We start from the raw sequence: 22,900 nt of genomic DNA on the forward strand, positions 1-22,900 counted from the left end.
ATGGATGGACCTTGAGAGTATTGTGTTAAGTGAAATAAGCCAGACAGAGAAAGATGAACTCTATATGACTTCACTCATAGGTGGAAGTTAACATATAGACAAAGAGAACTGATCGGTGGTTACCAGGGGAAAGGGGGCGTGGGGGGAGGGCACAAAGGGTGAAGTGGTGTACCCACAACATGACTAACAATAATGTACAACTGAAATTTCACAAGGTTGTTAACCATCATAATCTTAATAAAAAAAAAAGAGCAATGCAGCAAAAACGTAGTATGTTCTCAGTGAGAGGAATACTCCTCAGCAATGAAAGGAAGGAATTATTTACACACACACCCAACATGGATGAATCTCAAAAACACACAAAGTGAAAGAAGCCAGAGAGAAAAGAGTACATCCTATATGATTCCATTTATACAAAAAGTTAAAAATGGAAAACTAATCCATAGTAACAGCAAGCAGATCAGTGGTTGCCTGAGGCTGGGGGTGGGGAGTGTCCAAAAGGCGCAGCGATGGCAACATCTGTATTTTGACTGTGGTGGTGATTTCCAGAGTGTATACGTTTGCCAAAGCACATCTATCAGTACATTTAAAATGAGTGCATTTTCTCGTAAATTATACATATTAGTGTATGTATGTACATACATTATATGTATATACTCAATAAACTTAATTTAAAACATACAGACTCCCAAACTCCTCCTCAGACAACTGGTACCTCCCAGGACGAGGCAGAGAACCTGAATTTCCAACAAGCAGTCCAGAGAGTTCTTAGGATCAGTAAGTGAGGGAAATACTGTTTTAGTCCACTTCACAGGAGCAGAAAAGGGAGGCGTAGTGAGATGAAGTGGCTTTATGAAGGTCCCAAATAAACAGTTAGCAAGTGCCTCGGCTCACAGGAATGAGTATCTATCAGTATTTTGCCAGCAGCAAAACGTAGAGGGAAGAGGGCAGGATAGGGAGGGGAGATGAAAGCAGTGTCCATGGCATGGCCCACTTTGTCCAAGCAGCATTTAGCAGGCCATAATAAAAAGTAAATAAATTATTTCCATTTCAGACAATAAGAGCCCAGTTCACATTACTAAATCATTTAAACATCGTTCTGCCTACATCTGAACCTGCTTCTCAGATGTGGCTCTGGGTCTGAGGGCTTGAACAGAGCCATTTCCCAGGGCACTCTGCCCTCCTGCTGCACGGAGCCCCTCTTTTTCACAGGAGCCAGGGTTTCTCTCACTTCCTGGCCTTCGCACACGCTGCCTCGGGCACCCTCCCCCGCACCCTGGCGCACACACCTGGAGTACTGTCGGGTGGGCAGCTCCTTCCTCCAGGAAGCAGTCCCTGCTCTACCCCAGTACCCCAGGAGGGAATATCCTGCGTCCCCACAGCCCCTATCCCTCCTCAGCATGCAGTTGTGACACAGTAGCTGCACCACATCCTTTTAGCTTGTCTATCACTGTCTTCCCAGCACAGGCCAGAGCAGGCTCTCAGGAAGTAAGTATCTGCTGTCTGAACACCTCAGATACCATTCCATCTGTCTATCTGTGAGACCCTTAAGTCTGGTGTCTTCTCCATCAGCCTCTACTTATTGGATGAGATTTCTTTTCCTCAGGGGAAATGAATAAATATCTATACCTGTCACATTCAGTTCTGAGGGCAAAGTACTTCTAGGGCTCCCCAGGGAGTGGCAGAGTGTGGGGGCTCAGCTGGGCTCAGAGAGCTGCCTGCAGACCCAGACACTGACGCCCCAGGACCCAAGCAGGTTTGACTGGGGTCCCCTGGGAAGAGCATCATCAAACCAATTGAGTCAATAGATCTGTGTCACAGCAAGTGGCATAACTTGGCTGCCAGTGTAGACAAACTTGGTTGTCACCTGGACACGGAGAACTGACTGGTAAATGGCAGCTCTTTCCTGATGGACCTGGATGGGATCAGTTTTAGGAAAGCTACAATGGCTTAAACCACTGGTCCTCAAACTTGAGTTTGCATGGGAATTGCCTTGAGGGGTTGGTTGTAAAAACACTAGTGCTAGTCTTGACACCCAAAGATCCTAATTCAATAGGGCTGGGGGCTGGGGTGGGATGCGTGAATTTGCATTTCTGACATTACGTTGCTGGTCCATGGACCACACTTTGAGAAGCCAAGGCTTAAACTGCTTAAACCACAAAGACATTTTTTATCTCATTTATCAAGAGGTATTTAGGAAAAGAATCTTGGGGTTCCTTCAGTGGTTGGAAGATGAAGGACCCAAGATCTTTTTGCTTTTCCACTCAACCATCCTCAGTGTGTCTCCACTCATGATCATGAGATGGTTGCCACAGCTCCAGAATCACATTCTCACAGCAGAGCAGGTGAACTGGAATGAAGAGGGTAGGAGCCAAAACAGGGTGGAAGGGTCTCTTTCCTCATCCTCATTTCTCTTTGATCCAAGAAAGACCCCTAGTTATCTTCCCCGAAGTCTCCTTGTCTGGTACGGGGTGAGGGTGTTTATTTCTTAGAACAGAAAATGGTGAGCATTCTGATGGTTTTAGCCTCAGAGAACCACTTTTGACCTGACGGTGGATGATCAGAGTTGGCTGGGGTCTGGTGCAGGCTCCGCCTTGAGACTCCCAGGAGGCCAGGGTCGGGGCTGGGCATTAGACTGCCTCCCAAAGGAGTCTTCAGGGCTACAAGGGAGGCCAGGAGAGTGATACATGACAAAAGGAATGGAACCACCAAGGATGACTTAGGCTTGAAGTGACTCATAGCCTGGCCCCATTGCTGTCTACCCCGATACTTGAGCTCTGTAAGAAGGGAAGAATGGCTATTGGGTAGGCAGTCAACAGCCCGCCCCACCACTCATGCTCCTGTGTGGATGCCCCACTGCCAGCCAGTAAGAGGGCGCCCCCAAACAAAGCCTGCACCAGCATGCTGCTAAAAACCAATCTAGCTCCAGCACCAGCTGTTTAACAAACTCAAACAGCTCTCTTGGCCTCCTTTTCCCTTGTAAAACGAGGTTATTTCTGCCTTTACCACAGGGTGGAGGGGAGAATTAAATAAAAGAATGCGTTTGTCCACTTCTTATCTTTGCCAGGCTGAGCTCTGGAAAGCTGGGGGCTGTGCTGGTTCTATCCCGCGTCACAGGTTGGCATGTGTCAGGCACTCAATAAATGTTTGTGGAGTGGACCAAGAGCTTCTTTTAAGTACCTGTCCTTAGACCCTGTCAAGGCCATTAACAGAAATACCTTCTGGGGATTTTCACACTAAAGGAGATGCTGCTGAAATAGAAGCTGAAGGAAATGTGGACTACCACCGATGACGCGTAGAAGAGACCAGCTGATGTGAAAACAGAGCAGGTGCTGGAGAGTGGTGACTCAGCCAGGCTCGTGTTTACATAGGTGTCGTTCAAAGACACTGCTATGGAGGAGTGGGAGTGCAGGCCAGCAACCTCGCCCACACGACGTGCTGCAGGGGTGACAACCAGGCTGCATTTCTCCTGCCGACCTTGACTGACTGGCAGTGGCTGCCTGGAACATGGCGTCGGAAGGATGTTGAGATCACTTCCAGGTGATGACTTGGGTCTGGCATGGGGCAGACAGGATAGGGGAGTGTCAGCATATGTGTCACACACGTTTTGCAATCCTGGGATGAAATAGCCGAGGGATGTTTGTTTTGATCAAAAGAAATTGGCTGGCCTGGACTTTGTGCTCACTTGAAGGCGCCACAAAGCAAACTCGCCAGGCCTAAAACGGCTACTCAACAGCTCTGACCCATGAGAGGCAGCATGCTGCATGCTTTCGATGTATCTGCTTTAGATGTATTTTTTCTAATCCTTAATGCAATCCCAAGAAGTAGGTGTTATTAATCCCATTTTACTGATGGACGCTGAGGTCCTGAAAGATTTTTTTCGAAGACAACACTGAGTTAAGGGGCTAGGCTATATGTGAAGACCCCTCTGGGAGGCACTCTAATGCCCAGCCCCGACCCTGGCCTCCTGGGAGTCTCAAGGCGGAGCCTGCACCAGACCCCAGCCAACTCTGATCATCCACCATCAGGTCCAAAGTGGTTCTCTGAGGCTAAAACCATCAGAATGCTCACCATTTTCTGTTCTAAGAAATAAACAAAAACCCAAAGTTCCTCTCCAAACAGGAGCTTATTATATTTTTCTCAACTAAAGTACACTCTGGAACGCAAGGAAAGGCAGGACAGATCTTGTTCTCAGAGTACACTGTGCTTCTCTCTCACGTGGCTCAGAAAATGCTACAGAAAGGGCCTGCTGGTACTCGTTCTGTCCGCGGCAATATGGAGATGGAATCGAACGGAAGATATATATAGCATGCCCAGGAACGAACACTGCTGCTGTCTTTTAGTATCAAAAACAATTAGTAGATTCATTAAGTAGGACTCTGACTACCCATTTTTGTCAAGATTCTTTGTTTTGAGCAAGATGGTTTACCTTGATTAAAGCTACCAGCGGCCAATAGTAAATGATAAATGTTTTAATTTGCCCACAAGAAATTACAATGTCCACCATTCCCAGCAAAAACCTAAGCTTAGCCAGATCTTTTCTGTGTTGATGTTTATAATCAACACAGTATTTTATAAAAATTATTTAATAAAATTTATAGATCTAAAGAGATGAATAAAACGCAGATGCCACTCTGCCTCTGCTTCCCCGGCATCAACCGCCGAGCTCCAGGCACGAGGGGAACATAACAGGGCTCAACTTCCACCTCGAGGCTGTGGCTTATTCCTCACAGAACCTAACCTGGTGCCTTGTATACAGCAGGCACACAATAAAATATGGCCCCTTATACTCCTCTCGGCCAGGCGCTGTAAAATAGTTTGCAAACATTATCTTATTTCAATTTCACAACAACCTCATACAGTTGGATTTATTATTCTCCCCTTCCACAGAGAGGAGGTGTCCAGAAAGGTGAAGTGACTTACTCAAGGTCCCCTAGGTAATAAAAGGAGCAGAACCAGAATCCAAACTTAGGGCATCTGGCTACAAAAGCAAGCAAAATGCTACACTGAAGGAATAAACCACTCACGCCCAAGCAGACCAGTATCTTCCTACTGCCAGTAACAGTGTCCTACTGCCAGTAACAGTGACCGGCATGCCGCATACTGATAACAGTGACCGGCATGCCGCATACTGATATTTGCAGATATTTTTTTTTAAAGATTTTATTTTTTTCCTTTTTCTCCCCAAAGCCCCCCAGTGCATAGTTGTATACTCTTCGTTGTGGGTCCTTCTAGTTGCGGCATGTCGGACGCTGCCTCAGTGTGGCTTGATGAGCAGTGCCATGTCCGAGCCCAGGATTTGAACCGACGAAACACTGGGCCGCCTGCAGCGGAGCACACGAACTTAACCACTCGGCCACGGGGCCAGCCCCATGATATTTGCAGATTTTGAACCTGCTTTACCATTAGTTTCTATTAAATACTGTTTTTGTTAGAGAAGAAGTGACTGAATTTACACATCTAGAACCCGTGCATTTGATTTCAGTCCTGGCACTCACTCACACAGGATGGCCATCATTCTCACAGCAGCTTCCGGCCCCACGGCTCTTACTGGGCTAGCTCTTGAGGTCCCTGCAGCCCAGCCAGTGAAAAGCAAGCCAGCCTCAGAGTGACAGAATGAAGGCAGGTGACTTAGAAGGGCATTCCAGAGCTCAACAGCGACTATCAGTCCGTCTCTGCTCTGCTGGATGAATTCCCGCAGCTGCACCCAGCCAACAAGCCATCCACTCTGAGAGCTATTTAAGGAGGATTTACAGCTAACCTGCCAACATCAGAAGAGTTACAAAAGGAAAGAAAGAAAGGAAGAAACGAGTGGCAAATGACAAGAATGCAATAGGGAGGAAAAGAAGTATGGGTGGCTTACACTATAATTTAGCAGGAAAAAACATCACTGTTAAACATGGATGCAAGAAAGCTGGCCCCAAATCTGTAGAGACCGAGTAGATTAGTGGCTGGGTTGCCTAGGGCTGGGGGTTGGGAGGAAATGGGGAGTGACTGCTAATGGGAGTGGGGTTTCTTTTGGGGGTGATGAAAATGTTCTGTAAGGGACTGTGGTATTGGTTGTACTTTATACAACTCAGTGAATATATGAAAAACCACTGAAGTATATACTTTGAATGGTTGAACTGTACAGTATGCCAAAAAAAGAAAGAAAAGAAAGCTGGCCAAATATCATAAGACCACAATAAAACCATTCCCAAAGCATAAAATACTAAACCCACAACTAGAGAATGAGAATGAGAGAAAATCAAAGCACCCTGGTATGTACGATGGCATATAATAACAGAAGTGGGTGAGTTTTATTATTTGCTTCAAAGCCAAAGCAGAGCAATCTGAAAATCAAATATTAATGCATTTATTGTAAAAGATCTGTTTTATGTTTGGAAATGCAAATAGTTGCAGAATTTGGGATGAGAACTAGAGAAGGAACAGACCAGTTCCAAGGCAGGGAAGGACATACAACAAAGCAAACATGGGAGTTGGGAGAAAGCAGAAAGAAGCCACATAAAGGTCTGTCTGATCCTACAGAATCAGGCTTCCAGAGCTTTCCTGAGGAGTCTGACCCATTTGTAAGGTTATTCAATATCCCGTTCCATAAAACAAGGCCTCATAAGTAGCTGAAAATATGTCAGGTAGCAGGGGAGTCTTTCTGAATTTCAGTCTGAAAGCCTCACAGTGGGCAGAGGATTCTTGGTAAAGACTGCACGGCATTTCGAGGATTTGGTACAAATAGCCTCCTTTTTTTAAAGAATCTCATACTAACCCTGAAAGCTCCCTTCCTTACACTCAAGCCACCTTCAAGATTCTCTCTCTATCCCTCCGGTTCCCAAGAGGCTGTAAAAATCAGTGACTAGTGGGGATGACTGCACAAGCTTGTGGATATACTAAAAACTACTGAACTTTGCACTTTACAAGAGGGAAAAATTTAGGTCATGCGAATTATATCTCAATTCTAATTTTTAAATTGTTTAAAAAAATCAGGGCCAAACACAGAATTACCACACAACCCAGCAATTCCACTTCTGGGTATATACCCCAAAGAATTGAAAGCACAGATACCAACCGATACTTATACACCCATGTTCACAACAGCCAAAAGGTAGAAGGAACCCAAGTGGCCATTGACAGATGAACGGAAAAACGAAATGTGCTATATCCATACAATGGAATATTATTCAGCCTTAACAAGGAATGAAATTCTGATACGTGCCACAAGATGGATGAACCTTGACGACATTATGCTAAGTGAAATCAGCCAGTCACAAAAGGATAAACACTGTATGATTCTGCTTAGAGCATCCAGAACGGGCAAATGCATAGAGACAGAAAACAGAATATTGGTTACCGGGGACTAGGGGGAGGGGATAATGAGGAGTTATTATTTAATGGATACAAAGTTTCTGTTTGGGATGATGAAAAGTTCTGGAAATAGATAATGGTGATGGTTATATAATATTGTAAATGCATGTAATGCCACTGAATTGTACATTCAAAAATAGCTAAAATGGTAAAGTTTATGTTATGCCTATTTTACCACAATAAAAAACAATTTAAAAAAAATCAGGGCCCTCTCATCTAAGAATCCACCTTGACATCTGCTTCAGGGTAATAAGGCAGTACAAAAAAGACCAGAAGTGAACACCTTTTTTGCATTATAGATTTGAGGTCAAAACATTTTAGTTGCCTTAGTCAAGTTTCAGTTGATTTCGCAGATAGAGTTAATGCTTATTTATCCATGCAACTTGGTCATTTGGAAGATGGATCAAAACCATCACAGCATGGGTGAAGTCTACGTTTTCCTCTCTCTATTAAGTAGCCACAACTGAAGATAACCCTCTACATCAGCGCTGTCCCATGGAACTTTCAGCAATGATGGGAATGTTCTGTATCTGTGCTGCCCAATACAGTAGCCACTAGCCACATGGGGCCATCGAGCACTTAAAATGTGGCTAGTGCAACTGAGGAGCTTGATTTTTAATTTTACTCAATTTTAATTAATTATAATAGCCACACGTGGCAATTGCCTACCATACTGGCCAGCATAGAGTCTAAAATCCTAAACTTAAAAACTTATAGCACGCTACACAACTCTCTTGTCTTGCCAAAAGCCATGTGCAGTTTCCACAGTTCCAGAAAGTCGGATGATGTCTTGAGCTCTGAGCCAATTTGTGGGGCGAAGCATCTAGCATTGGGTGTCAAAAAGGGGTAGAGGGCAAAAAGTGAGTGTCCCTCTGTTTTCCTGGGTCCTCTGTAGAAAAATGCTAAACACACAAAGTGGGAAGAGAAAGCTCACCTAGGACAATGAGAAACAGGACCTAGGCTGAGACTCCGACATAGGAAGAAAAGGAATGTCACTGGCTGTACAGGCTCCCGAAGAGGGCACAACTGTATACTTCAAGAACTTCAATATATAAATTAAGCTCTGAGTGGGAGAAAAAGAAGCACCAGTCCTGTGGAGAAACCGGAGAGCATGGCCAAAGACGGGCCTCCAGTAACTATCTGCTGAGACCCTGGCAGTGCTGTCCCGCTATCTCCGGGGCACCTAAGTGTGACTGTGGGGACTCACACATGCACAAAGACTGTCCTCAGTCCTCCAGCCAGAATGAAGGATTTGCTCATCTATGGCCTCATGGTCCACTTTTATAGTCCCACTTATGGTACTTTGCAGTGCTAGACTTGGATTATAGTAAGTTAGAGAAAGCCTATCATACCAGGTCACTAGCGCCTTGGAAGGCAAAACCAGTATATAGATATATCAATGTATATATATTGAGAGAAATGTACACTATGTACACAAATATATTTTAGGTCCATAGACATCCGGTCTGGGGCCTTGTACTCGAAGCACAGAAGATGATAACCACACCTCCTACCTCAGGAGCACCACCTACGTGCAAGACACTGTGCTCAGCACTTTCCATGCATTACTTCATACAATCCTCCTGTCAACCCCGTGAGGAGTTTCTGTTATTGTCCCCATTTTATAAGTAAAGAAACTGAGGCTACAACAGACCAAGAAACTAACCCATGGCCCCACAGCTATTTAGTGGCCAGGCCAGTATCTGAGCAGATTAAGGTCTTAAACGGTAAGTTCTTTAAAAAATTTTTTTTATTTTTTTAAATTTTATTTTATTGTGGTAAGGACACACACGAGATCTACACTCAAACTTTTAAGTGTACAATATAGTACTGTTGATTGTAGGTACAATGTTGTACAGCAGATCTCTAGAATTTATTTATCTTGTTTAAGTGAAACCTGCCTGTTGGTTAGTAACTCCCCTCCCCAGGCCCGGCAACCACCATTCCACTCTTTGATACTATGAATTTGACTACGTATTTTAAACACTTCACATAAGTGGAATCATGTGGTATTCACCTTTCTGTGACCAGCTTATTTCACAATGTCTTCAAGGCCCATCTATGTCATCGCATATTGCAGAATCTCCTTCCTTTTTAAAGCTGGATAATATTCCATTGTATGTATACATCACATTTTCTTTATCCATTTGTCCACGGACATTCAGGTTGTTTCTACATTTTAGCTATCGTGAATAGTGTTAATCTCTCTTTGAGATCTTGATTTCAATTCTTTTGGACAAATACCCAGAAGTGGGATTGCTGGATCATACGATAATTCTATTTTTAATTTTCTGAGGAACCTCCATACTGTTTTCCATAGCGGCTGCACCATTTTGCATTCCCACCAACAGAGCACAAGGGTTCCAATTTTTCCACAACCTCACCAGCACTTGTTGTCTTTTGGTTTTTGGATAATTTCCATCCTGACATGTGTGAGGTGACATCTCATAGGTAAATTCTTAACTGAAGAAAGCGGCGAAAAGGCTACACTCTGGGAAATTTGTGCAAAAGGTTAGAGAAGGGAGACACCAATGTCACAGGAGGAAACACCAGACAAAAAGCCATGCGAGGAGGGGTTAAGGAACAGGCCCCGCAGAAGGCCCCAGGCCTCCTCATGGAGGCTGGCAAGTCTTGTGAAAAGGATGCCGAGTGGTTGTTCTGCCTATCCACAGAGGGCACAGCAAGAGGAGAGAGCTTTGTATGAACATAAAGGACTTCTTGACCCAGGAGGTGAGGGGTGCCCCTCCAGCCTCAGAGAATGTGGAGCAAAGATCCACTACCTGTCCCAGAAAGAGTTAACGTGCCCCTGCTGACAGCAGGGAGCTCACCCCACATTCTCTTGAGATCCCCTCTAGACCTGGAGCCTGCAGAGAGGAACTCCAAACGGCCAGGCCCTCGGCCTCGTTTGTCCAAGATGATGGGGAACAACAAGGAAGCTGGGCGCAAGTCTTGGAGGGATAATTCTCAGCAGGAATGCGGCCATTTGACCTCTTCCACAACTGGAATACAGCAGGCAGAGAGAGGCGAGGACATCCAGGAAGTCACCAGGCCTCCATAAACATGCAGCCACGGCCCTGTTCAGCCCGTCCCAACCCTCCTGGTGTGTGCGCTGGCCACACCACTCAAGGCCTGGGCTTGCCTCCATTCTGGTACAGCTGGCTCGTTTCAGATCAGCCTGTGAATCACATGTGTACCTATTCAAATCTCTAAAGCTGTGACATTGTCAGTATGTTTTTAAACAGGGACCAATAACCCCAGCATAGGCCTGACACAGTAACTCCTACCCTGAGAGAATATTTCTCTCAAAAGACCGACTCCTTAATGATCTACATACCGACCAGCCAGGTCTTGGTCGACAATAGACCAAAGGCCGAAGAAGTCCTGTGCCACATCGATGGCAAGGTTTCTCACTTACACACCACACCCCATAGGGTCAAAGTAATGCCAAGCCGCAGGAATGCTGCCAACACCTTGGCGGCCCGGAAAGATAGGACTGAGGCCCTGAAACCTTATAGCCCTCATGAAACCAGGTGTTGTAAACTGGAGAACAAACCAGAACACAGAAAGTGGTTACTCACATCAGGACGTTCTCAAAGGAAGTCACGATCCTGTCTGCCTTTGTCTAATACTAATCTCGCCTTCCAGGTCTCTCTCCCCAGTGCCAAGACATTTGCACCCACGACCCTGTGTCCGGGGCATCGGAAATTCACTTGTACTCTGGCTTCACCTTCCTCAGAAATTCCAGCCTCAAGTTTCCAAGGCGGGTTTAAGTCTACACACACGACATTCCCTGAAACCAAGACTCACCTACTTACCTTCCAGTCTTTCCTTCTGCAACCAAGAAGCTGCAGGGTGTTGCTACATGAGCAGAGTCCAGGGAAAAGGAACACCTGAGTCTCTGCAAAAGGTCCAAGATCAGACTCCCCAGAAGCCTGACTGCCGGAATTGCATTTCTCTCTCATTTACATATAGGGTGAAGTCATTTCCAACCAACGCCCTCAGGAGTTGAGGCCTACAGCTCCTTCTAAGGCATTACTCACTTATAGGTTCACTATCCTGGGAAAGACAGCAGCACGCAGAAGCTACAGACCAGCTTCTTTGCTCTGGTCCAATTTTTATTTGGGATAAACCCTACCTCGAGCCGGAGATGGGACTGTAAGCACAGTCTTTCACTTACATCTTTAGCTCTGCTCACTTCTCTGTTGAAAACTGTCCTCAGTCACTTCCTACCATCCAAGGAGCATTTATTGAGCCAGTTACTACTATATAACCTGCTTCATGAAGGAGCATACAGTTTGGCCAAGACAGAGGCATGCGAACAAATATTTATAATATAATACTGACAAGTTGCAATAAATTTATATCAGAGCAAAGGAGGGCACACTGCCTGGGGTGCCTCCACATCCCCATCAGAATGGCTAACATTAAAAAGGCAAAATGGTACAGCCAAGTGGTAGGCAGAATAATGGCTCCCCCTCGGAGATGTCCATGTTCTAGTCCCTGGAACCTGTGAAAATGTTACCTTATGTGACAAAAAGGCCTTTGCAGATGTGACTAAGTTAAGGCTCTTGAGATGGGGAGATGAGCCAGGGTCTTCCAGGTGGGCCCAATGTAGTCACAAGGGTGGCAGGAGAGAGCGAGAGAGAGGAGATGTAACAATGGAAGCAGCAGCTGGAGAGAGAGAGACTGCAAGATGCTACGCTGCTGGCCTTGAAGACGGAGGATGAGGCCATGAGCCAAGGAACACAAGCCGCCTCGAGAAGCTGGAGAGGGCAAAGAAACTCATCCCCCCCACAGCCTCCAGAAAGGCTCTGCTAACACCCTGATTTTAGGACTTCTGACTTCCAGGATCAGAAGATGAATTCATGTTGCTATAAGCCATGCAAGTTGTGGTAATTGGTTATAACAGCAATAAGAAACTGCTTCCAACCGTTTGGAAAATGGTTTGGCACCATCTGCTAAAGCTGGACACATGCCTACCTTACACGCCAGCAATTCCACTCCTAGGTATGTAAGCAACAGAAACACATCTGTATGGGCACCAGGAGATGCGTACAAGCATGTTCACAGCAGTTTTAGCCAAAAGAATAAAAAACTGGAAATAATTGTCCATCAGCAAGAGAACGGATCAAACAAATTGTAGTGTAGTCACACAATGAAATACTACTCAGAAATAAAAAGAAATGAACCACTAACATCCGCAACAACATGGGTGAATCTTACAGACATAACGCTGAGTGAAAAAAACAGACAAAAAAGTACATACTTGATGAAAAGGTTCTGCAGGCGGACGGTGGTGGTGACTGTACAACAATTTGAATGTACTGAATGCCACTAAACTGTACACTTGGAAATGGCTAAAGTAGTAAATTTTACGTTATGTATATTTTGCCACAATAAAAATGTACATACTACATGAATCTATTTTAATAAAATGCACAAACAAGCAAAACTAATCTATTGTGAAAAGAGGTGGGAGCAATGGTCACCTTTAGGGGGGTATCATCTAGGAGCAGGCACGAGGGAGCCTTCTGAGAGCTGGAAATGCTTAGTGTTTTGATCTGGGTGTTGGTTACATGGGTGTATATGCAAATATTCATCAGACTGTATGCTTAAGATGTGTGCACTTTAGTTTCCAAAGACCAAGCCCAAGGTTATTTGCACATGATTTCATTTACCTGTATTAGTGTTATCAACACTGTAATGGAAATGGAAGAAAAAAGAAAAAACCACCAAAAGTGTGTGTGGTCAGGGAAGGCTTCAGGGAGGAGGTGAGGTGTGAGCCAAGTACTAAAGGATGAACATGGCAGACACAGAGAGGAACAGAATTCTGGGCAGAGGAAAGAACACGCACATGGGCAGTGAGGTGCAAGCGGGTGCAGAGTGTGCTGCCACTACAAGCTGGGGGTGGTCACTGCCAGAGCGAGGAGGCTGGAGGGGTAAGCAGGAGCCCTACCTCAACACACCTGGGAAACTCCGTCTCCGTCAGCAGTTCACACTGTACTCACACTAGGCAGACGTCAGAGGAGGTCAAGCAAGAGCATGACATGATGGATCCATGACAGGGAGGGTGACATGGACAGGACAGAAACCCCTAAGGCTCTTGTGGTAATGGTCAGGCACTAGATGGCAGGGTCTGACCCAGGCATTGGCAACGGCAATGGGGGCATGAGAGATGAAGGAGGCAGAACCCCTTGTCTTGGCTGTAACGCAAGAGTGGGAGGGGGAGGCTGTAAGTCAGCTGGCTCCAAGCCTACGTGGCTGGTGATCCCGCTAACAAGCAGGGCAAGACCAGACTACCCTTGCCTCCGCCTCCGCCTCCTGGGCCAGCAGTGGAGGATCACAGCCTCTCAGAGTTGGAAAGCACCAGTCAGACTACCTAGCACACCATCTCACTTACAGACCAGCAACCAAGTTCTTCTCATGGGCCAACACCTGAGGCCACAGTTTGTGAGGAACAAGCCGGAACCAGAGGAGCTGAGGCTTATCTACTCTGGCGAGCATGTACTAGAGAAGAGGGAACGTGACTCATTCAGCTGTGGTGCCCGATGCCCCAAATGCCCTCCCCAACCTCACCTCCCACCACGGCGTTCTCCAGCCTGGCCTATGGTCTCAGTCCCTGCCAGCCTCTCGCTGGAAAAGGTCTCCCCCGCCCCACCCAGATCCTGTATAGCTGATGGCTTCATCTGTCGGTTTGGTCATGCCTTGAAGGTCAATCCCGTCTCTCCTCCTACCAAGCTGTGTAACCAAAACCGAGGCAGGAACAGAGAGGGGTTCACTGACCATGGACAACCCTGGGCCACCAGGAGCCAGAAATAAGTCTTGGCTACTAGGTTCCATCAAGGCCCTACAGGCCTGATACGAACCACAGGAGCTAACTGCCAGCTCTGTTCTTGGTGGCTTGCGCACATCTGAGAGGGAGTAAATGACGAGCGTAGAGGAGAAACCAAGACTAGATGGGTCTGAAGCAACTTGTTTGAGGCCTGAAACTCATTCCTCATTTCTGATCATAATCTGGCAAGGTTAGCAACATCTAGTTAACTGCACAGTCCAATTCAGGAGCCACTACCACATGTGGCTACTTAAATTTAAATTATTTAAAATCAGATACAATTAAAAATTCAGGTCCTCAGTGCTCAAGAGCCACATGTGGCTGGTGGCTACCACATGGAACAGACGTAGAACATCTCCATCCTCACAGAAAGTTCTATCAGACAGTGCTGTACCTCGGGTGCAGTATCTCCTGCTTGAATTGGCCTGATTATAAGAGGCACTCACTCTGAAATCATCTTTACACACCAAAGTGGCAAGAATTCTTTTAATTTTTAACTAATAAAGATAAAATCATGTACCACAAGAGACATTCAACATTCCCTAAGGCACCTAGACTTCTCAAGTCCCTCGGTTGAAACTGAGAGAAGGTAAAAGACAACTAAGACAAATGACAGCTGACCAAGGGAGAGGGAAACAGTCTCTCCTGCTCTCTTGACTGTTCTGCTATGGAAGGAGTTAATCTCATCCTAGAAGATTAAGGATATGTGGAAATTAATGGACCATTAGCAAGAAGCAATTATTCTTTAGAAATAATTCGTGACTGATGAAAACAAAATCAAGTGGAAATTTAGGTGGGTGAGGAGGGGAACAAAAGGAGAGCAGGAACATGTTTTACAGTTAAGAAAATTGAAATTAGAATTAGTAATTTTTTAGAGAGCTTTGAGTCTGAAAGTGTAAGTAAAACTGCCTAAATAATATTAGTTACTAGCTAATGGAAATGATCAGTGTTAAATTTTGTCCATAACACATATCTCTACTGGGGGAAAAATTACCCAAGCGCAAGGAAAGCTTCCTCTAAAGGCTGTCATAATATTTCACCACCAACTGTCACCCTTGACTGGTGCTCAAGAGAACAGAGCACACACAATTAATAAGGTAGAGGAGAGCACAAACTCCTTGGAGGCGACACTGCCCCCACACACAAGGACGGCTCCCTCTCTGGTAAGTGGAATGCTGAAAACGCATGCCTGGTGTTAAGGGAAGAGAACACACAGGGATCTTGTGTGTGTGTGTGGTGGTGGGGGGGGGTGTTTTAAAAAAATAGCTGCCACACGGCGAGGAAGTCCAGGACAGACACCTGGACCATGAGCAGCTATTTTGGACATTTCAAGCCCAGCTGAGCTCCCAGCTGACTGAAGTGGCATGAGCGACTCCAGCTGACATTGCATGGAACAAAAGAACCGCTTAACTGAGTCCAACGACCCCCAGAATCATGAGAAATAATAAGTTTGGAGTGGTTTGTTACACAGGAATAGATAATTGAAACATCTCTAAAATGAGGATAAAAACATACATATATATACACACATAGGGTGGTTGTGGGGAATAAAGTAAAAGAATGTATGACAAGTGCTTATAATGGTGCTTGGCACGTGAAAGCTCAACAATCAGCAGCTGGTACTATTTGAGGAGCTAAAACTAACACAGGCACAGTCTATAGCTGCAGACAGGGAGGTTACATCCAGGTTCTGAGTGCTCTGCAGGCCCTGAGCAGCGGAATGCACAGGAAGTGAAAAGGCAAGACTGTGTGGAGAAAGCAAGTCTTGGACCTGAAGGATGGAGAGTGTAGAAGGATGGTTTCTCAACCTCTGATGTATGAAGACCCACCCGTGGACTTCTGGGCAACCACAACGCATGCATGCACCAAAGGCTGAAGACCGCCATGGCCGAAGCCTAGAGGTCTCTATAGAGACACAGTAGATTGCTGGCGGCTGGGGCTGGGGCCAGGGGGGTGGTGGGCGGCGAGGGGGAATGGGGAATGACGGCTAATGGGTATGGGGTTTCTCTGTGGGGTGATGAAAATGTTCTAAAATTGATTGTGGTGATGGCTGTACAACTCTGTGAATATACTGAGAACCAGTGAATTGTGCGTTTTACGTGGGTGAAATGTATGCATGTGAATGCCATCTCAATAAAGCTATTAATACATAAACAGGCAAGGGGAGGGTAAAAAGGAAGAGATTGAGATGACAAGGGAGCAAGGAGCATTCCACAGGGTTGTCCGGGGCTACAAGCCCCCAGCCTATTTGGCATCAAGAGGAAAGGCGGGTATTTTCAGAGAGTGAATGAACCTAGTGCCAGCCAGGAGCTATGTACCCTGGGGACAGACCCTGCCATTTCAAGGGATCACGGGCATCTGGTATGACTGCTGACAGCTGTTCCCTCAGACACTTCATCTGTGTGCGGCTCCCTCATACCTGTTTTCCCTTCACTCAAATCACAACCTGAACTCCACTAATCATGAGACATTTAAAAAGAGGAAAACTTCCCAAGCAAGAGGAAGGCAAACGCTTCCAAACAGAAAGGCAGGTCCAGGTGTACATTCAGACAGACCTCAGAGGCCGAAGAGGGGGATCCCAAGGCCTAGCCCACCCCAGAGCCTCGGATGCCCAGCCACAGACCCCATATTCGAAGGTGGTCACCTCAAACGGCAGGTGGGCAGTGAGTAGTCCCTCCCGGGCCACAGTGCCCCAAGGGCAGCCACTCTCAACGGTCACCTCTTCCTTCTGGTGTAATTTGTTCAAAAGAGCCTGGAGGGCAGAGCCACGGAAAGTTTTCAAATCCTCCCACTGCTGCCAGAACCAACTCAGCACACAGACGGCCCCTCAAAACTAGGCAGTATCACCGTCAGCGTCAGGCCATCTGCCCTGTGAGCAGCGGCTGCTGAGCACAGTGCAAGTCATATCTTGTCAAATCCTCCCAACAAGGCCCACCAGACTACTCACCAGCACCCCTCAGAAATCCCCCTCTCCGTCTGCCCAAATCAGCCCTGCGAATCCTACTGTTTTATATGTCAATCAGCATAAATACTACGGAAGACGAGACGTTCTTTAGAAACGAACCACTGCAGAAGATGGGGTATCTGAATGAGTGGAAAACATCCTTGAGTCTTGGAGAGGAAGAGAAGTTAGAAATAGAAATGACCGACTTTGATCAGCTGTGTCCCCAGGGCCGGGACACCAGAAGAGAACCCGTCGAGGTCAGGGAGACTTGCAGCAGTCTGCCCCGAATGTCCTGCCAAGTCCAAGTCCTACCGCACCACCACGAAACAAAGCCAGAAGCCCCAGACCACATACAGCTCTGGGTCTTCCCCTGCTGCCCCAGGGATCCTCCCCACGGCCAAAGGGACTGGAGACGGTAACACTCACGCACAAACAACCTGCTCTTCTTAGGGCCAATCAGCTCTAGGATTCAAGTGTTCAAGAACGGTTTTAAATGCAACTTTGAGAAAGGATGAAGAAGTCGGATTTCTTGGGGACCAGCTCTCAGCCTTTCCTTCTCAGCCCCAGCCCACTATGGTTCCTGGGGGGAGGCTCTCCTGAACTTCCAGTGTGCGCCCCTCCCTTCTCCTGACCTCCGGCAGGGGATGGAAGAGACAGCAGGGACCGTCATCCTACCTCAAAGCAATTCCCTCCTTCCTAGGGAACAATGGGCAAAGGAGTTCAACTCCATCAACAATATTTACCCGCAGAAGGCAATCAGAAGCCCAAGAGGGCTCAGGAAACATGCTTTGTAATTCCACCATCTCAAATTCCTCCACCGACACACTTCTTTAATCCAACTCATGAAGATTTACTGAGCACTCAAGCCAGTGTAGCTGCTCCCAGGATAATGCAATCGTCAAACATCAGTTACAGACTTACTGTGTGCAAAAACCCTGAGGAGGGGTAGGGTAACCATCCGGCCACCTTCTGCACCAGGTGGCACTGAGGGAGGCACCTATAACCTGGGCCCAGGCCTTGCCCTCAAGCTGACGATCTAGTAGGGGAGATGATGGCGAAACAGTCTGAGCACTTACCGTGCGTCGTGCACTTTACAGATATTAATCCCTTCCTCCTCAGAGCAGTGCTTCTGTCCTCCTGCGCTGTTCTTAAGCCCATTTTAAAGGTGAGAAAACTGAAGCTCAGAGATGTCAAATAACCTCCCTGAGGGGAGACAGCAGGCAGGGGAGCGGTGGCATGCATACCCAGGCAGTGGGGATCTCAATCTACTCAGCTCCAGCGACAGCAAGAGCCACCAGCACAGGCTGCTGCTTACAGTGGGCACCCGAGGAACGTGTGCCAAGAGAAAGTGGAAGGGTAACGTAACAGGCGGGATAAGAAGAGCGCCCCACCGGGGGTGCAGCAGGCACAGACAAGAGGCAGCTCCTTAATGCTGACTGCAAGGAGCCTGGAGGAAGTGAACTCCTCAAGGGAAAAGCGGAGAAGGGGCATTTCAGGCTGAGGGGAGCACGGGACCTGTGTGACACTGAGGCAGTCTGACAGCTAAGATCTGGTGACTCTCCCTGCTGGCTAAACGTATTTAAGCAGATCTAAGCAACAGGCACTTGCTCCTCATTCATTTTACCGTGCATATAACACAATCGCTAAAAACAACAGTACATTTGGTAACTTCCACTCCGGGGGTAATTAAAAGGAAAGAAATCATGGTGGGTGATGGGAACACGCACAAGATTTCAGTATCAGAAGAACCTGATGCTGGAGGAAACCACCAGAGGTGTTCCCTTGCCACCTTCTACAACAGCTCCCAGGAAAACGACTTGCCAATTCATGTCCCCCAGCTGTGCCGACATGAAATTGTCAGAGAACCTAAACATCTCAGGCCGTTCTGTCTTTTCTGGCCCTCATAACACCCAGCACAAAGCTCAGGAACAATGGTTGACCCTTAAGAAATGCAAGTTGAATCTTATTAGGAATGGGTCCCGAATGAAGCCTCGGGTGACCAAGAATGATCAGTACTCAGGATGGATTATAATAAAACCTCAATAATTAAGACTTTTCTGAGGATGACACTATTTTTCTAAGTACCTGGCATCACTAACCCTCAAAGAACAAACCGTGGTACTACCTGGCATCTAAATTGAACACTCCAATTTCTCCAAACCGATTCTAATGCACGTAGAAGTTTAATATTTTAAACCTTCACATAACATGTATTTCTATATTTCCAATTTCAAATGAAGGAAAATAGCTTTAAGCTACTCTTAAAGATTTTATTTTTTTTAAAAGATTTTATTTTTTTCCTTTTTCTCCTCAAAGCCACCGGTACATAGCTGTATATTCCTCGTTGTGGGTCCTTCTAGTTGTGGCATGTGGGACGCTGCCTCAGCGTGGTTTGATGAGCAGTGCCATGTCCGCGCCCAGGATTCGAACCAACGAAACACTGGGCTACCTGCAGTGGAGCACGCGAACTTAACCACTCCGCCACGGGGCCAGCCCCTAAGCTACTCTTAATATCAGTAGAGACTCCATTAAATGGTTCTACCATAAAGTCTCCAACTAGAACTTAATAGGAATGCCCCCTTATTAAGTTCCTACAAATAAATTGAAATCCCACAGCTAAATTGCAGGCCCAACCATACAGCCTCTCCCTGCCTCTAAAACATCGAAAGAACCTATTATTTAAAATCCCAATCAAATAAAAATCTGAGCTTCAACAACCTCCCCGTTCAAATGTTTTCTTCTCCCCTCTCCCCTAAGGCTGATTCCGGTGAGTGGGTGGGTTCTGGGTTCTTCCCTAGGAGATGCAGCCAAGTTTCTCAAGCAAAAAGGATGAAAACAGAAGTACATGTTTATAGTATTTATATCCCTATCTTGTGATATTTGTTAAATTCTGTCTTAAAAAAAATGCATGATGAAAAACGCAAACTGGGAAAGATTTAAGCCACCTCCTCCTCATGAATGATGCAAATGAAGGTCCAATCAGAAAATGCCCTCCCCTCACGAAAAGCATGTTTTAGGTGACTGAAGAACATTGCCTTTAATTTCTTTCTCTTCTTTGGTACACCTTATATTAAATACTGAGACCTTCACTACGTGATAATTCTTCGAATCGTATACTTAAGATCTGTGCACTTTTGTGTTATGCATGTTATACTGCAATAAAAAATGTTTTAAAAATAGCTCACATTACCTTAAAAAAAAAAAAGGTGTTGCCAGGAAAAACAGCACGAAATCGGCTTCCACGTTGCTTACACCCCCGCACTACCAGCAACCACTTTACAGAACATCAGAAGACGCGAGACCCGCTCATCTAAAATTCTGCCAAACGTCTTCAGGACCTCCCCCTGCTTCGCTCATTAGCGGGCAGCCAGTCCGGGGACCAGCCCTGCACAGCTCCCAGCAGCTGCAGCCTCGAGCGTTGGCAGGCTCATTCGTCGCGGAGCCTCGGGGGAGCGCGCGCGGGCGTTAGGGGACCCAGGCCACGGGCTCACGTCCGGCCGCCCAGGCGGCGCTCAGTCGCCCCTGCCGGTGGGTGCCGCGCCGGTTCTCCCCCCGGGACGCCGCGAAGCACCACGCTGGGCCACCTTCACGGCGGGCTGCCGCTGCGGCAGGGGGCGCGCGCTTCCTAAGACGCAGAGTGGGCGGGCGCAAGGCCCTGCGACCCCCGCAGCCCGCTCGGTCCTCCCCAGGGACCCCCACGCCGGCTGCTCCGGGAGGAGGGGGCCCCTGGGACATCAAGCTTGGGCTCCGGCCCCCCACATCAAACACTTACCACCCACCCTAAGCTACCCCCAAACGCACCTACTCAGGCCACCCGAGAGGAGACCCTGCCACCAGCCCGCGAGGGGCGCGGCCCTCGGATGCTGCGCCCAGCCGCCCCGGAGCCCGGGAAGGGCGTTTATCCAGGCTCCACGCCGCGCCCCCGCCCCGCGCGCTCCAGAGCCGTTGCCCTGCGCCGCCCGCGGCGGAGCCGCCCCGCCCCCCGGGGGACCTGAAGCCCCCAGGGGCCCGCCGCATCCCGGGGGACCTACCTGAAGGCCGGTGGTTGGGCGGCGAGGTCCGCACCGCACCCGGCTCGGCCATCTTCCCGAGGAGCGGGAGGCCCCGCGAAGCCCCCTCCGGCCCGGCTCCCGCCCCGCAACCGCCGCCGCGCTCCATCGGGACGCGCCGGCCGCACAGGCGCACTGCCCGGGCCGCCGCGTCGCACCGGACCCGCACGCGCACGCGTCCTCACACAGCGCGCACGTGCGAGGTGCGCACCGGTTCTCACGCCGCGCACGCGCACCGCGTGCACATGCGAGATGCACCCCGGTCCTCACGCAGCAAGCGCACACCTCGTGCACTTGCAATGTGCACGCCGGTCCTCACACAGCTCGCGCACATGGCGTGCACAGGCAATGTGCGCACTAATTCTCATAGAGCGCGCGCACAGACCGCGTGCACACCGGTTCTAACACAGCGCGCATGCACACACGGCGTGCGCACGGTGCCTCATACAGTGCTTATACGCAGCATGCACACGCCACTGTAAACACACCTCCCCACACAGTGCACTCTATAGCGTTATAGGATGCAGCTTCTCACAGTGTGCACACATCCTCACACTGCGTGTGAACAGAGCGCACACACACTACGTGCACACGTGCTCACCCAGCACACACATGTTCTCACACACCGTGCACACAAGTCTTCACACGGCTCACAGACGTTCACACACACTAGGTGTCCACACATACTCAGCGCTGCAGCTCTGGAAACAGTTCTGGCTGGGGCCTCAGGCAGGGGCCACTTGGGCCCGAGCCACGTGTGCAGACGCAGGTGGACCCCCCCCACCCCCACCTCCAAGCACAGTTGCGTTCCAGTTCTCGAGGAGCATGGCTGGCCGGCGCTCAATCGTCCCTCACCCGAGGCAGGCTTGCGGCCAGCCAGGGCGGGACCCTGGCAAGCTAGCCTGGTCGACCTTCAAGGAAGGGTAGGGACACGCAGTCGGATGGACCTCAGCCTTCCAACCATGCCCTCACTCCCGGGCTGATTCCACCCAAGGGCTACTCGATGGTTCCTTTTTTCCGGCGCACTTGAGAAATCTCTGCAAGGAGGACGTCTCTGGAAAGACACGAGAGGTCTTTAACAAGAACTGCTAAACATGTAGCCTCAGAAGTAGGGGTCGGGAAGGGTGTGTGTGAGTCGGGGGGAGGCGTTGTCTTTCCCCTAGACATCCTTTTGCCCTGCCATGAGCATTTATCATCTTTCAAAAACATACATATTGAAAAAGACATTTTTGCATAGCCAGCTCAAACGTCCAGGTGTTTACCCAGGTATAGCCTGCCAAGTGATAACCCATCCCAGTGGAGCCCCAGGCTGCACGTTTCTCTGGGAGGTTTTAACTCCCACCCCTGGCGGAGAGAAATGCATGATTAAAAAGCTGAGTGAAGCTGAATAAGTGTGCAAGGTTTCTTTGGGGGACGGTGAAAACGTTCTAGAATTAGATTATGATGATGGTTGACTTTATAAGTATACTAAAAACCATTGCATTGTATATTTTAAACTGGTGAACTTTATGGTATGTAAATTATACAATAAAAAAAAAAAACCCACCAAGTTGAAACCCTCAGGAACCTACATCCGGATTCTTAGCAAAAAGCTTGGAAAAAGTTCCTGTGGCACAAAAATGTGAACGTGTTTGTAACACTCCCAAAGGTGTGCTGGGACTAGGGCGCAACTGTAGCAAGAAAGCCAGAAAGGGAGTTTAAACAGAAATGAGCAGG

The 22,900-nt window shown here is 47.9% G+C and overlaps 1 protein-coding gene across 23 annotated transcripts in view; it reads right to left on the reverse strand.

The window, feature by feature from the left end:
- Positions 1–21,639, reverse strand: part of MAP7D2 (MAP7 domain containing 2) — a 97,662-nt gene extending 76,023 nt beyond the window's left edge. For 4 of the 23 annotated variants that reach the window (XM_023634492.2, XM_023634491.2, XM_070256743.1 and 1 more), the window contains exon 1: positions 21,167–21,398. In XM_023634492.2, the coding sequence (XP_023490260.2) occupies positions 21,167–21,293 (127 nt within the window). In that variant the 5' untranslated portion in view covers positions 21,294–21,398. Of the gene's footprint in view, positions 1–11,166; positions 11,326–20,936; positions 21,102–21,166 lie in introns of those variants that run through there. The other 19 variants (XM_070256742.1, XM_070256741.1, XM_023634487.2 and 16 more) reach the window with 10 other exon arrangements.
- Positions 21,640–22,900: the final 1,261 nt, after the last annotated feature.

This window comes from Equus caballus, chromosome X (assembly GCF_041296265.1).
Source record: "Equus caballus isolate H_3958 breed thoroughbred chromosome X, TB-T2T, whole genome shotgun sequence".
Classification (NCBI taxonomy): Eukaryota; Metazoa; Chordata; class Mammalia; order Perissodactyla; family Equidae; genus Equus; species Equus caballus.